General features: G+C 38.7%; 1 protein-coding gene across 7 annotated transcripts in view; it reads left to right on the plus strand.

Annotated features, from left to right (window-relative positions):
• Positions 1 to 16,238, plus strand: part of ADAM22 (ADAM metallopeptidase domain 22) — a 128,056-nt gene that overhangs the window by 60,440 nt on the left and 51,378 nt on the right. For all 7 annotated transcript variants that reach the window (XM_048951110.1, XM_048951111.1, XM_048951112.1 and 4 more), the window contains exons 5-7: positions 7,264 to 7,346; positions 11,348 to 11,411; positions 12,048 to 12,117. In XM_048951110.1, the coding sequence (XP_048807067.1) occupies positions 7,264 to 7,346; positions 11,348 to 11,411; positions 12,048 to 12,117 (217 nt within the window). The remainder of the gene's footprint in view (positions 1 to 7,263; positions 7,347 to 11,347; positions 11,412 to 12,047; positions 12,118 to 16,238) is intronic.

The following is a 16,238-nucleotide window of genomic DNA, read 5'->3' on the forward strand; positions in this document are numbered from 1 at the left end:
TTTACTGTACCATCACAGGTACTGACAGATCATAAGGTTACACTAACAAATTATTGCAAATGTTGCAACCAGAATATACTGCCCGTCTGTGGGCAGGGTATTTTTTATCACTGACTGCTGTGTTTCCAGCTTTATAGCAAAGGGCTTCCACCAGCACCTTCCAGATTTACAATCACCCGCTGCCTGAGCTGTGCAGAGGAATCCAGTCATTTTTCTTCAGCTTTTGATGCCTCACTATTTCATAGCCAGAGAGGAAGGAGTTTCAGCTTGGCAGAAAAACGTGTGTGCTAAGCAGGTTTCCCTGGCAGGGATTACATTCTGTTCCTGAAAAATTCAGCTCACGTGAGTGGTGATGGCACTGGAGGCTCTGCTCTGTGCAGTGTGTGCACATACCCGTGCCTGCACAACCTGGTGCTGCAGCCCTAGGGGAGAAAGAAACCTAAAAAGGAACAAATCATAAATAATGCAGGAATTATGTCTGCCTATTTCTGGCAGGTCTTTTTTGGGCGGTGTCCAGAGACTAGGGAAGCTGTTAGTAGCAGAAAACTCATTCGATAGAAGATTTTGTCCAAGGCTTCCCGTAGCATCATCAGAGCTTCTCTTACTTCCATTCCCTCTACAGAGCTTTGCTTGCCTCATGGCTAATGATTAATAAATCTAGACCATAATTTACTTTCTAGTGTTAACAGTAAACTAGTCAAAGATAGCTGACAGAGAATCTAGGAGTCTGACACAGTTTAATAGGGGGCTCCTGCAAGGCTGATTTCATTAATAACTTAGGAGAAAATAAGTATGTGTATGTTAATGAAAATAGAAATACAAAATTGGAAATTATTGTAATCCACAGAAGGAGCATCTGGAGAACTGTCTGTCTTTGACCAGTAGAGTAAATGAAAGTAGGATGAAGTTTGATAGAATAAAACGGCAGCTTCCTTCACTAAGGGACTAGTTATAGGGCTTTTGCTGTAAGACAGGAGTGCATAGATAGTGGAACAGGGGATGACTGCATGGTTCATGTCTAATCAGATGCTGCCATGGCATCAAAATGGTGAATTTATTTCCAGTAGGTAAAGGATAGTATTGATGTTATTATGTGTCTTGTTGAAGAGCTGACAACATTTTAAAATTTCTGTGCATTTTTGGTTACTCCGGATATCTTTTTTCCTAACAGTATCAATCTGCTGCTCTGACTTAAGAAGCATTGAGGAATATCTCACTTTCTTGTTTTAGCATTATTTGAATTATGGAGGCAATTCCCCTGGGTTTCAGTAAAACACAGTATCCCCTGTGGGATACCAGGGCTGGATAATCAGTCATCTTATATAATGCATTTGCCTGACCTAATGGTCCTGCAAGCTGGTGCTGTAAGTGTACATTTGCATTAACTTTCCTAAATCTATCCGTTTATCTCCTTGCTATTACTAGCTTACTTTCTGTTAGCAATATATTCTGCTGCTGTGAAGGAGGAAATCAAAAGTAGCAGCATTCAGTATAGGAGCCTTTCCCAGGCCTTGTTTTAAATATCCTGCACTAGAAGGAATCCCAGTTCATGATTCATCTGCAATCTTGCAGCTTTTATATTGTCTTTCTTCTCTTTATGGCATAAAGAAAAATCTATTGTTTTAAGCTAGTCCTGGAGGGGAAAATATGCCAGAAAGTCAAAGCCTTCAAGAGCTCCAAGTGTTCATCCTGCTGTGGGTGTGGGCCCCAGCATTGTAGTCCTGGTTCTGCTGAACTGGGGTGGCTTTGTGACTGGAAGGGGGCACCTCCTGAGTGCTGTCCTCTGTGGTTTTCACACACCCCAGAAGGGAGTGGCCCAGCACCTGAATTCATAGACAAGTCCTGCCGACCTTTGTGTACCTCGGGAGATATTCTTCCATGTGCTATAATGTACAGCACGCATAGAGAATGAAATGCACCGAAGTTCTGTAAACTGAATGCACATGAGGCTAAGAGAAATTAACTACTACTGTAGCATTAAAGAACATTAAATCCTTTTGTAGAGGCTCTTGTGAAAAAATAAAAGTATCTTATTGAGTTTAACTTAATCCCCTTGAGGAGGAATTAAGCAAAGCAAACTGAAGCTGCTGTACTTCTGAAGGAGCTTTTCCATGCAAAGCTCCAGCTTGATATCTTTACTTACTTGATCTTGAGTTCTGTAAACAGTCTTTGTCTGAATTCATATTTTTCACAGAGACACTGAACTGGCACTGTGTTATATACACTGGGTTAATGTTTCCAGGTTGTCTTCAGCTCTGTGAATTCTCACTTCAAGATAAGCTGTCATTCAGGAATAATGAAGAATCAGTAAGGAAATCTGATTAATACTTTTCTCCTTTCTATTCAGGTGTTTACCACATTCTGACTAATAGGTATCCATGTAGATGCATGCCAACATTTCATCTTCTATTTTGTGTTTATAGTAACCTTGCACATCACATGCTTACACTTTGGCTTCAGACTCAGCAGTGGCTACTGGACTACTGTGAAAGATTAGTATGGGTAGATCATAACGACTTCAGTGTCCCTTTCAAGGCTTACTCCCTTTTTCGCAGAATGCAGAACTCAGGCAAAGTGGCTGTCATTAAAAGGCTTGAATACCTTGACTCAGAAAAACTATGTACTGCTACACCTGCTGACTTAAACTTAATAGAGTAAGGAGGAGAAGGTAACCAGCCCAGTTATCTTCTGACACATCTGCATTCAAGCAGGTGATAATTAGTCATTTTTCCTAACACTCAGGCAAGGCAAGAGGCTGCTTCCAAGCAGGTGCCAGGGCAGCTCCTGGCCCAGATGGTGTTGTGCTGACGCAAGCTGTGTCCATAGCCTGCAGATGCACTTGAGGAGCATTTTCTTTTGTAGCTGCTGGGCGGTGTATGCAAGCCTCGTTTGGCCTCAGAGCGGGAAGCCGAGCTGATGGCAAGTGTCATCTGCTGAAGGCACTGCTGTGAGTCACCTGTGGCAGCTGGAGCGAGTTGCCTGTGTGCAGGACACATGTGTACACATGTGGTTTTGATAGTGCTGTCAGCAGCTCTGAAACATGGGCATTGGAAGAAGCCTAGAAAGCAGAGATGCTTTATCTCAAATTTTTGAATTCATACTTTTAATTTTGAAACCCTAAATGCAGTTATGGCCAAATGACTATCGCACTTTGGTTCTTTGTTTTATGGTTCATGTGGTAACTGTCTTTCTAGAAAGAGAGGGCACTTTTACATTTTCAAACCAGTTGACTTTCTGGAGTCTGCGCTGCAGTGTAGCTAAATGCAGAGACCTGTTCTGTGAGGGAGCATTGACACATTCCTGAGGTGGTTCCTGGGCAGCTGCAGGAGATAGTGCAGCCACACCAGTGGGCTACCCCCGTTGCGTCAGCACTTGGCAATTAAAACGGGTGTTAGTCTCTCCATGCAGTTCCACTGTCCATAGGCACAACACAGGACAATGTGCAATTTTGACTTTTCATTGCACATTTCATTTTCATTGTACAAACAGAAACTTATCAATAATGAGTCATTTTTGGCTGTAGAGGTCAGCTATAGAGAATTTCTTCTACTGCAGTTTCCCATGCACTGGGTTACTTATTAATGGGTTAAAACTTGAGCAAGCATCAATAATTTCTAAGTAGATCTAAGTGATTACTAAGGAAGCAGTTTTAAAACTCATGCCTAGCAATAGGTAGCTCCTTAAAAAGCTAATCATTATCTGGCACTTCTCTAAAAAGTAGCACAGTGGTTAGCTGGCCTTTGAGAGCTTTCTGCTGCAAAGGAAAAGGGAGCTGTGTTAGTAGGATCTGAGCTAGACGGGCAATCTCCTTTCCTTTGGATTAATGGGTATTAAAACAGGAATATGTAATGCTGGAAGAAGGAAGTTATTAATTTTAGGGTCAGTGGCTCGAGCGTAGCATGAGTTTTAATGCAAGTACCTCTCCTAATTGCAGGAAAACTGCTTACTTTGAAAATCTGATGTCAGGTGTTATTTGAAAGTAAATGAATGAGCATCCTTAATTTTCATCCCCTGGGAAGGTCATAGTGTCTCTGCAGTGAATAATAAGCACTGGCAATGTCTGGTCAGCAAAGACTTTTGTAACTGAAACTGCAGAGAAGAGTGAACCTCCACCACCAGCGACTGCAATGGCTGTTCTTTATTTATTTCCATCCTTCACTAGTGGTTAATGTGTTCTTCATGCCTTTTTGGTGATTACTCAACAGCTAGTGCTTCTTTGGGAGGGGACAGGCTATATTAGGGGAAAGAAATGGGAACAGACTTTACCTGCATTACCAGCATCTCTGCCATCTCATGTTTTCAGTATCTTAGCCATTCCAACTACCCAAATAGGCTGCAAGTAAACTCAGGCTGACATGAGTATAATGGCTACGAGACGGTCAGCAGGGAGCTGTCAAAGTTCATACAACAATATAATTTAGAATTTGCCTACAGTTATTCAATTTGAGCATGAAGACCAAGGTTGAATCATGAAATCACCACCACTGTCATAATGGTTCATTTATTTTAATGGATCCTACTATGAGTTCATTTGTGTTGGTTTTTTTTTTTTTTTTTAATAGTAGAATATTATTCCATTTCTAGCTGGCCAGACTTATTAAGCTTCCACATTTTCCATATTGCTATTGAAACTCACCAACAGATAACCAAGTGCCATGAATGCTGGCAGAGAACTTGTCTTGCCTTGTGCTAACTGCAGCATGGAGAATGGCTGTGCACCTTGCAGAGGCAAAATAGTCAAACTCCTCTTTTCTTCTGGACCCTGTCTGGCTGCTTTCAGTTTTAGAGCAGAAAGGAATAAGTCTGAATCTCTCTTGGTGACATATGTCAGAAGAACAGCATTATTTCCTCTTCGTCTGAAGCCTGAGCCATTTTCAGTAGCTGACAAAAGCCAGCCTGGTGGTTTGATTTGCTGAGATGGACAATTACTCACTGCTTTTCAGAGGGCAGAAAAGGCATGTAGTGGCTATGGGAAGCTTACAGCTCTTTCTTCACAAAAAGACCTTGATTCTGTTGACTGGACTGTTTTTTGGCAGTGCTGCTAATTTCATCTATTGAGGGAAGTCTTAATTCTCATATAATACCAGAGTATTTTTAGGAAAAACTGAAATGGCAAGATTTTTTTTTCAGTTTCTGTCATTCTGCTACAGGCATCTATAGAGAAGAGGGACAACCCTGGTCCTTCATTGCATGTTTCCAATAATAGAGCAAAAGTGGATTTATGTGGTGACTGTGCTTAATCTTTCAGAGGTGTTACATCTTACTGCCATTCTTCTGCAGCACGGTGTTCTCTATTACAGCTCCTGCTGTAAAGTAGCATTAGTACATGTCAGGAGTAAGAAGATCAGCCTACAGAGAGGCAAGGTCAGGAGACTTTTTGTCCAGACCTACACATGTTCTAGGAGAAGCATTAATCTATGGCATCCTTGCAGTTGTGCGAACTCTCACTGCAGAGCCAGTCCCAAACTTCATAGCTTTAAGTGCTTCTCCTTTCATGTTTTGTGGACTGTTGAAATGAAATCTGCTAAACTTAGGATTTACGGTTTGCTCCCTCTCCACCAAATGCCATGATACAGGCATGATTTACCTGCTTGAGATGCTGTTATTGCACTAAGCAATCACTTTTCCTAGTGCTTGTGCCACCTGCTTTCACTGCATCACCTCTTTATTTCTTTGATGAGATGGTGGTGGTACAAAACCTCAAAACTTCATCTAGTGTATTCTGATAGAAGGATTTCTTATAAGGAAGTTAGCCTTCTTTTTTATACTGCAAAGTATACTTGAAAATAGCTGTTTAGCTTTAAAACCGCTAAAATTTTAATAATTGTTGTGAAGTGACTTACGTTATCTTAATAGGAATATATAAGTCCACGTATAAAAGTATCCCCCAAATCTTAATTTGAAGAAATAATTTTTTTGCAGTGGTAAGAAGAGGTCTGTGAGACTGAGGAGATCAGAGTTATATTTCTATCTCTGTCAGAATTACTGTGAGCCTCAAAAGATCAACAAATTCAATTGATTTGACTTGGTTTAATTAAATAGAATAGAATGTGTCTAAATCACATTTTCCTAGTTAAAAATTTAAAACTGTTTTTCTTGTATTTTTCTTTTCTAGATCTGTATGCACAGAATATTGTTCTTAGATTTATTATGAAATAAATTAATTTGGAGGTATTATCTTGGGACATTTGATTCTCATTAAGAAGACCAAAACCCGCTTTTCAGCCACAGACTTGAATCTTTTGGATCCCTAGCATGAATAAATGTTTCTCCTGCTTATAAGAACACAATTTTGCAAACTGAAATTTGACTTCTGATACATACTAACTGTATTTTCTGAGAACAAACCAATTTGTCTTGTTTCTCCAAATTCCTTCCACAGCTACATGTCCGTACAACTCCCTGTTGATATTTTTTTCAGTATATTCCTATTTTCACGTGCTGACATCAGTTAAACCTTTTACAGGAATATTACTGCAAAAGTAATTTTTGGAGAGAGCAATTTGTTCCTCATACAGTTTCAGCTCATTCATGTGGTTTGACTGTTAATTTTGTTACTAATCTACCGTTTCTTTGTGTGGTTTTTATTCACCTGTTCTTTTTACAGTGCAGTGCTGAATACATTCAGTGCACATGCAGTAAGCCTTACTCCACAATCAGTGCAACTTCTGTGAAACTAAGGGCAGGGGGATATGTTGAATAACGTTGGCTGGATTTGATCTGAGAAGTGTATTTTCTATTTACAGTATTTATAGAATAGGCAAATATAAACTGAAGTTTCTTTTAGCTTTGGAGTGCTGGGGAGCGTTTTTGATTTGTTTGCTTCTTAATCAAATCTTATTATTTGATAAGCGTATTTTGCTCCTTAGAAGTAGGAAATTGCCTGGCCCTCAGGGCAAAGCTTATCTTCTGATGTAGCCATGTGCAGAACACGTGCACATCTAAGCCCCTTGTTTCCAGCTCTCTTCAGTGAAGAAACATGGATGCTTCTGGAGCCATTTGTGTCTGAAATTTTCTTGAGATGCCAGAGATTTCACACTAAAGATTTTCATCTCCATTCAGCATAGAGAAAGTCCAAAAGATGATGTTTGACGCTGTAATGAACTTGTAGATGGCTTAAAGGAGATGGGGTGAACCTTTGCTATGTTCTTGATGCCGTGTCCCTGGGTTTGCAATATTATAATAAAAAAGCAGTGTTGGACAGGTTAGAGCATTATACTGTGGGACATCCCGTGGATTCATGCTCTCAATTTCCAATTTCAGGGAGGAGAACATTGCTATTATCAGGGAAAAATTCGAGGAAATCCAGTGTCATTTGTTGCCTTGTCAACATGCCATGGACTACAGTAAGTCTGGTGTTTTGTTTTTACTGAACTTCACTTAGTCTTTTAAACAAAGCTGTTTAAAAAAAAAAAAAGTGCCATTTGTTCATTAATTGGTTTGCAACCACTATTATTATCTCGATAACCTTTACATAAAATTAATTTAATTTGAACCTTGTAAAAATGTTTTTTTTTTTCAGGACCCACTGCCAAAACATCCAAGTTCTCTCTCTCTCTCTCTCTCTCTCTTTTTTTGTTGCTTTTTAAATTTTTTTTTAAACTAAGGACATATGATAACAGCTTTGACCAAATATTGTTTAAGATAGTTTATAATAGAGAGATGAAAGTAGATGAAAATGCTCCATTTTACAGGAAAAGGAATAATACCAAGTTTGGTATGAACCATCCAAAATTCACTTATGTTCTTATTGTTAGAATGCTGTATTTATTCTTTCTTTTCTACTTTGTTTACAAAGGAACGTGTCAGTGTTGAGTTTCTCTAGTCCTATCCATGTTCTTCACAGAAGTGCTTGTCTCTGAGATAGTCAAACTTTTGAAAATCTGAAATAAAGGATGAAAAATTGTGCGAATTTGTTTCAAAGTGCATCGTTTTAGTGGTATTGTAGTTAAAGCACCTGTCACTTGAAGGTTACACAGAGCTGTGTGCTGATTCTCAACTTTTGGACCTGTCTACTTTTGGCACTACTGAAAGATACTTGTTAGGTTTACAGAGCAGCCAAGTCCCTTCAGTGTCTGTTGACTCTGGGAATTACAGGACCTCAGCACTTTTGATGTTCAGATCAGCTGGAAAGGTCAGGGCAGCAAGGAGAGCCTGAGCGTGGAGATTGCTTTCCCTAAGGAAGCAGGACTCAGCTCATAGAAATCTTCATTGTTATCCGTTTCCAACTGTTCTGTATCAGACACACACATACACATATTTAAGTAACTTTTATATTTGTACTTTCTTTATAAGGAAGGGGGAGAATGTATGCGTTAGACCCATCATTCCTGCACTCATTGTCTGACTTAGAGAGGCGCTTCTCTCATTTATTGTCAAGGTTGAGCAGCTCGATTAAACTGACCTCAGGTTTGGTGGTGTCAGTGAGCCTAAAAATAGCAGCATCCTGCTGCATCTTGAGGGGATTTAGCTTCATGGCTTCCATTAGCAGTGATCCATTAGGTCTAAGCCCCTGCTAACTCCTAGGAGAGAGTGCAGCAATAGAAGGAGGGGCAGCACACGTCCTTTCTTGGCCTCCTTTTGCTGGTTGCCTCTTAAGACTGATCTGCTGCTGCTCAGTATTCTCAAACTGCCTGATGTTCAAATGGAGTTCTTCTAACGCAGTAACGTGAGGAAAGATGCTTTCTTTCCTGTACGATTCAGCTCTCTCAAATGTTAGCTTTTTCTTCTTTTTTTTCTTTCTGTGAAATGTTTCAGCAGTTATCCTTCACACAGGATGAAATATAAAGCTTACTGTAATGGGCTGGTAATTCCAGCATCTGTTATGAGAAAGTATTGTTTTCCTGAGCTATATTAACCTTACCTTCTCTGGCATTGCATCTCCAGCATTACAGCTAGTTTCTCCATAATCTGTTTCAAATGCTAATTAAATACTACAAATATATACTGAATTTTAGGAAATGCATGAAATGCATGAGACAGAACAGATGCCTTTAACAGACATTTTTTCAGACATGCCTGCAGAGATGATGTTGTATTTCTAATCATAAATTGTGAGTTCTTCTGTTGGTAATGTCTGTGTGGTAGTTTTCTTTTCATTAATTAAATTAATAAGGTGACTGGCTGATGGAGTCCTCAAATGATGAATTTCTTCTTAATGACTTTGCTAATGAAATAAGTTTCTCTACAACTTTAACTCCAAACTCACTGGAATTTTTTCTTTCTGTGGGATATGCAGTAACCACAGTTCCCTGTGAGTTAATGCAGAATGCTTTGAATGCAAAACACTTTGGTTGCTGGGATATAAATGATCTGTGCTCAGTTCTGAGCTGAGCTCGGTTCTGCGTTTGGAGGCCAGTCACACAGAAACCAGTTGTGCTGTGATTTTGCTGCCGACTGGTGGTAAATACATAAACCGCTGTTGTAACTGCGAGCTGGACTTTCGTGTCTGCAAATTTGTTTTTCTGAAGACTTTACATAACCCAAATGTGGATTTTGTAGATAGCTTGTGATTTGCTGCTGCTTTCTCTCTAGCAGTGTGATACCTTGGCAGTCTAAAACTATTGAAGTCATTGGAAAAGTGCCATGGGGGGCAAGTCAAATCTGAGGGTCAGCTGTGATTATTTTTTTTATTAAGTGACTTGATCAGAAGCCAGTGCTGCAACGTTCACACAAGAAGTCATCTGTTAACAACACTTGGTCTTGCAGACTGTGCTTAAAACTGTAATGAAAATGAAGGAGGTTTAGCATGATGAAGTACTGTTCCAGACCTTCCCAAATGTCCCCAAATCTTACATTTTTCTGAGGCAGAAAACTTCAGCAGGTGCTAGAGTATTTATTTTAGGAGCACAGACAGTGCTTCTTCCTGGAGAATAGGCACAGAATTGTGGGTGTACTCATGGCAAAGTCTGAAGTATGTTATAGACTCAGCAACCCCAGCTACTTCTGTGAATGCTGACTGGTTAACCTTGTAAAAGTGATGCTAAGAAAAATATGCTCACCAGGAGATGTCATAGTCTACAAGCTTAGTATACATTTACATTTCTAAATAGTCAGAAATGAAATGACAGTATTTCACTCACTGCATTAGGCCCTGAGCAAAATTAACATTTTGCTGATTAAAAATTAAGTTGCATTAAATGAAAAGTGTCAGGGTTTGTCATTTATAATTCTGATAATTTTTTTTTTAATGTATAGGAGGTTACTAAAGAGTAATCTAAATAAATAAATGCTTTTATGCTGCTGTAATGTGTGCCAAGTTTTAACTTGCAGCTTGGATTTATAGTCAGGCTCAAAGTCCTGTTAGGAGCATTTTGAAAGCATTTGGACATGCTGATACAGCCTAATTCCAACCATGCATGTATGTCACTGCAATAAAGGGAAAATTTTAAAAAATCGCTGGTTTGTTTGAAGATCAAAATAGTGATATAAGAAATGCCTCCCTAACCTCTTTCCATGAATAAACCTAAAGTAGCTCGTAATAGAAAGCATAGTTGTAGGAATGGACTGTGTTTTTTACTGTGTATTCAAGTTGTAGTACCAGAACATTTGGCGTTGCTGTCTTCATTGTTCTGGGATGCCTTAACACTTCAGTACTTCGTAATAGAACTTATGAAGATTTTATGCCACTAAGAAAGAGCTCTTGGTTCACCAGAACCAAGGATGTGGCATAAGGCTTTGTCCTCAGTATCTGTATTTTTCATCACAACTCATTAGATGAGTTCATATGATGAGGTTTTAATTTCCTTATCGTGAAAATCACATAATGTCTGTACTAATACAGTGCTATATATAGCATTGACTTTTTCTAGAAAGATGAATTAATTCAAGAAGAAGAGACCATCTATTGTAATTGTTACTACTGGAGCATCTCAAACATCCTGTTATGTCCCTTGTCCTTGGTACTATGCAATATTACTTTGGAAAGAGTAAATCAAAACCATGAAAATCTAAGATCAGTTCAGTTTATTTTTATTTGTGGGAAAGCTGTAGGCAAGTTCGAAAACCTATGTATGAATAATTCTGAAAGCAGAGCCCTTATTGCAAGTAGATCTGTATGAGATTGGCTCTAAGCTGGATTTTTGTGATGTTTTTGCATATTGTAGGGAAGATTTGTGGGAGAAAGTAGAATCTATCTATAAAAGTAGAATCTATCATATCATCATGGGAACGAGCATCTTTCTAAAGCAAAGAAACAAAAAAATGATTCAGAATTATGTTCAGTTCCTGAAAACATTTTTAACTGCTTCTCTTCTGAAATATTTGTTTTTAAATACGTGAGCTTCTTAAACTTACTTCAATACTGTGCTAATGTTTGTTTTAAATTTACTTCTCTTGCTTGTGACAGTGGGATGTTCTATGATGGAAATCATACTTACCTTATTGAACCAGATGAAAACTACAATTCAGATGTAAGTAGAACTTCTGGTAGTCCTGCTGTATTTTTTTTGTGGAATACAGGCATTCATTGGTACAGATTAGGTATAAGACTCATTCCCTTCGTTACCAACTCATTAACTCAGCTTCTCAGCTTCTGAGTCCTCCTAATCACAGACAGAAGTAATCCTCCAAAAATCAGGTAGTGATACATGTACATGTTCCATAACACTTGGAAGTAGAGCAGTGCAGCACTTTTGGAGGCTGAGTGTCACTTGGAGCCAGCAGGAGATGTCTGTGAGTGTTCTGTCCCCTCCTTTGGCACTGGGTTTGTTTTATCCCTCTCCTCCTGCTTTGCTCTCAGCTCCAGTGCAGCAGCTCTAGCTCCTAGCTCTAGCTCCAGGATTCTCACAGTGCTCCCTGGGCAGCTCTCCTAAGTCCAGCTCTAAGTGTGCTCAACGACTTTGTTGCTGTACTCACATACTTCAAATAAAAGATCTAACTGTGGTGATAGCAATCCCACCACAGCTGAGAAGAGTGAAAAGAAATGGTGCCTTGCACTTTTCCTAATGTAGGTTTTGAATAGCAAGGGACCCTTTAGAAATGTCTTTTTAAGGCTCACAAGATGATGATTATTGATTTTTAATGCATGCAATTATGTACTATTTCAGGATGACTTCCATTTCCACTCTGTTTACAAATCCAAGTTGTTTGAGTTTCCTTTGGATGACCTGCCATCTGGTATGATTTTTTAATATTCATGGCTATTGATTTGTTTTAGTCTAAGATCAGATTTGTTAATCATTTTTGATGAATAATCTTCTGACAGTGCGTTGTTTATTTGCATATCTCTTTCCTATTAAATTAAAAAAAAAAAACTGAAAAAAATGGATCTGAAACACTGAAGGCACTGGAAAAGAACATGAAGGGCTGAAAAAACTTGAATCCAATGAATCAGACTCCTCCCAGACCTTCACGTTATGGTGTATGTTTCACTTAACAAGTCTTGCAGTCTATAGACCGCATTATTTGCTAAGAGTTATAGAAAAGAAAGGAATAGGGTAGCCTAAAAGTGATGAAAATAAACCTCACATTGCCAACAGCTCATAACTTTTCATGGATTTTTCCCATTTTGAGATACAGGGTGAGTATCATGGTGTGAATGTAAGCCTGAGGGGTATGTTATTGTTGTTCTTGGGCCCTCTAATTTCCAGTTCATTCAGCATCTCTTGTGATGCTGACTGTAGTGCAGATATTCATTTAAATAAAATTACTTTGGAGGTAGAAGTGGTTTCAAGTTCTTGTAGTAATCCCCAAAACACTTCAGTTTGTGTGTGGAATAAGAAGAAATTTTTAAAAATCAGTTTTCATCTGAGAAGTTGGCTTGTTAATTGAAGCAAAAATGGCAGTATTTATGACTTATCCTTATTCTGTCAAGGATTTGCAATATTTACAGATGCATTTTCTTACACTATAAAATAAATGCTAGGTAAATGAAACTATCCCTTTGTAGACACTCATTTTAGTAGAAATCAACTCTAGGCTAATTTCTTTTTAGATAGAGGTTACAGTTGCCCAGTGCTATTGCCACAAGTATTATTTGTTCTATGAAAACAGTGGGATCTGGTTTCCTACCATGCTGGGCACTGCCCAAAAGATGAATCATTCTGTTCTGAAGCGTGGCGTATGCAGCTTTGTTAACTGTTAAGCAAAGCAGAATTGTTCAGAGAATTAATGGGAAAACAAAACAAAAACCTAAACAACCAAGGGAATTGCTACAATTGGGTCACCCTGATTCCACTTCTGGAGAAGCAATCTTTCTGCCTTTAAACGTAACATTTTCCCAGCTTGGTGCCTTATGTCCCTGCTTCTTATGGCCAGGCAAGGCAGAGGATGGAATGGGGTGGAAGGGCAGCACAAAGTGCTTGTGCACAGCATGCTGTCCCCATCCTATCTGGAAGCTTACTATGTATGTGCACCTTACACATGATCCGTGGTTACTCCGTGTGCTTGCGGAGATGATAAAGTAATGAGAGCAATGTATTGAATACGAGGCTGACTGATCGAGTGCATCTTGGATCAGAGTTTCTTAAGGATATGTCATTTAGAAGTCTGGAAGTAATGCAGTCACAGCTGAGTGACTGAGAGGAGTCTTCTGTCTCAGACTGTTAAAACAGGAGACTGCCAGAGCTGGTACTTACAGATATCTGTCGGCAGTCTCCTAAGATTTCTTAATAGTTCAATTTTATGTTTGCAAGATTCTGGAGTAAAATTATTATTTTCTGCTTTAAAAATAATGAAAAGGAATTCATTGCAAGCAGAACCCACCTGTTTCACCTCCACCAAATCTTCTTGATTCTCAAAAGATCTGTCAAAATAGGGCTTCAGATTTTTCCACAGAAATCCAGATATTCTTGCATAGTTCTGATTTTACTGTAGATAACAAGTAAATAGTTGTTGGCTTTTCAAATGGAAGATGTTTCCCTTGATTGAATTAAAATCATGAGGTCATAGAATTACTTTGTTTAAAATGTTGAAAAGGAGATTTAATTATGGAATGCTAGTGGTCTGAGTTATAGAAATGTTTGTAATGTGGAGAAAAGGTGATATCTTTTTGTGCTTAGTATCTCATCCGTAGTGCAATAAAATTTAACTTACTGTTTGCTCTTCTACATGTTTGTATTTGCTTTTGTGAAGCTGTTTGGAAACATTATTCTGAGGCTTGTTGTAAAAGTTTTGGTAGTTTTAACAAATTATGCTCTGGCTGAAAATCCCACTGTTTTTATTTGTCTTTGGTTATTCAGTGTAAGACTGTTTTTAAGTCATGTTTCCTGGACAGCCACAGCTCCAGAGGATGAGAGCTGTTCCCACTGCCATCTGCTTGTCCACCCTCTCCCTGCTCTGGTGTTCATCCCCAGCCCCTCAGCACACCATACCCTACCTCCTCCTTCACTCCCAGCCTGCGTTGCCCCACCAGCACAGCTCCTGCACCGAGCCTTCCCTGCAGTCTGCGTGGTGTGCTCTATTGCCTTCACTTTCCTTTTTTGTTGTTTTCTTTAAGAAATACTTGCAAGTAACTGCTTGTCTTATAGATTCATTTTAATTTTTTTTTTTATTTTTGGAAGTACTGCCACAGAGTCATTATTGTTAACAGCAAGCACTGTGTTAGATTATGGCATCGGTATTTCTTATGTTCCTTAATACTTTCCTAATTTATCAATTTGCCCAGCATAAGCAGCTGTTCCTTGATGTCAGGATTTTCTTTTTATCTTTTGAAGAGTGTGTGAGCTCAGATTTCCACTCAGCTCTGCATTAGGAATGGACTGGATGTATCACGAGCTTCTATATTGATGTTAGAAAGGAAAAAAATCAAGTGGTAGGGATTACTCAATATCAGTAATTGTAAAAGCCCACTATTTTACCACAGTTCAATAGCAATGTACTTTTTACATTCTTTTGCCCTTTGGGAATTCAACAAAGAAAGAGACAAACAAAAAAGAAAATAGCTATTGCAGAAAAGAATAAATTGTATTGTACTCTACAATAGCACGTAGAGGCACTGACTTTAAATAAGGAAAGCTCATCCAAAAACTTAGCATGTTTGGAGCCTTTGACTGCATAGTTTAGTAGACTGTACATTTTCTCACAGTCTGTCTTCAGACAGTGCCCTGGCATTGTCTTAGACAACAATATTTATTGAAGGTGTTGTTTTTCAAGTAGTGTATAATATGATGTCCCTTCCTTTTGGGGTCACTTGAGTTGTCCTTACATTTTTTTCAAGATAATATCTTCCTGTCAAAATTTCCACTAGGCTTTTTCAGCTCTGCATTTCCTGGGTGATTTTGCTGGTCGTGTTATTTAGCCTGAGGGTCTCTGGCTGGAAATGGACCCTGTGTGAATTCATCCAGCTTGTGAGTTATGGCGCAGTGTTAATGTGTGCTAATGTGTCAGTGCTAATGGCTGCAGCATTCCCCTCGAGACGGCTGACTTCCGATGGCAGGGTAAAGCTTCACGTTTGCTGGTCAAGTTATCCAGGATCCCATACACGTGTTGTAAATTACTATTTCATTGATTTAGAAGTTATATTGTTACTAGTTTCATTAATGATAATACAAAAATCCTCAAGTGAAAGGTTGAGGGGCACAAACACAGACTGAATTAATCAACATACCCAAAGAACAATCAAATATAAATTTGTTTTTATAAATGTGAAGATTTGGTTTGTTATCATTCTGAGCTCTGGAGGCTCCAGGCCTTTAAGCAATAGATAGAAATCCTTGGGTATTATTTAATTTATTATGGATCTTTTTTTTGTACAGAAAATCTTTAAGTGCACTGGTGTATCCATGAAAATGTTCCTAAGCCTAGGATTGCACAGGCCCCTTCATAGAAGGGTATCTGCAAATTTCAAGCACCAAAATAAGAGCATAATTGTCCAGATACAGCCAAGACAATGCCAGTTGTCCAAGCTTTGCTTTGATGGTTTGCATTATAAGTGAATAGCCATGCCAGGTTAACATTAGCTCTTACCCCTGGTGAAACTTTGTCAGATGGGTAATTCAATTTCTCATTTTAAGCCTTTGTTGGCATAACAGCTCTATCAGCTCTATTAAGCTCCAAATATTACTGTATTCAAGTGTATTTGAACCTTAAATAGAAATTGCAGGTATTTTACTATAGTATGAGAGGTAAGATTATTAATTGGCTTGTTTGAAATATTAACATTTACCTTAATTTAATAGCTCTCTATATGCATAGCTAGCATGTTAAAAAAATATATCACTGCAAATTGATTTAACAGTATAAGAACAATCTGCAGCACTCATGAACAGCAAATTTGTTAACGGGGGTAACATACATTG

Source organism: Lagopus muta, chromosome 7 (assembly GCF_023343835.1).
Source record: "Lagopus muta isolate bLagMut1 chromosome 7, bLagMut1 primary, whole genome shotgun sequence".
NCBI lineage: Eukaryota > Metazoa > Chordata > Aves > Galliformes > Phasianidae > Lagopus > Lagopus muta.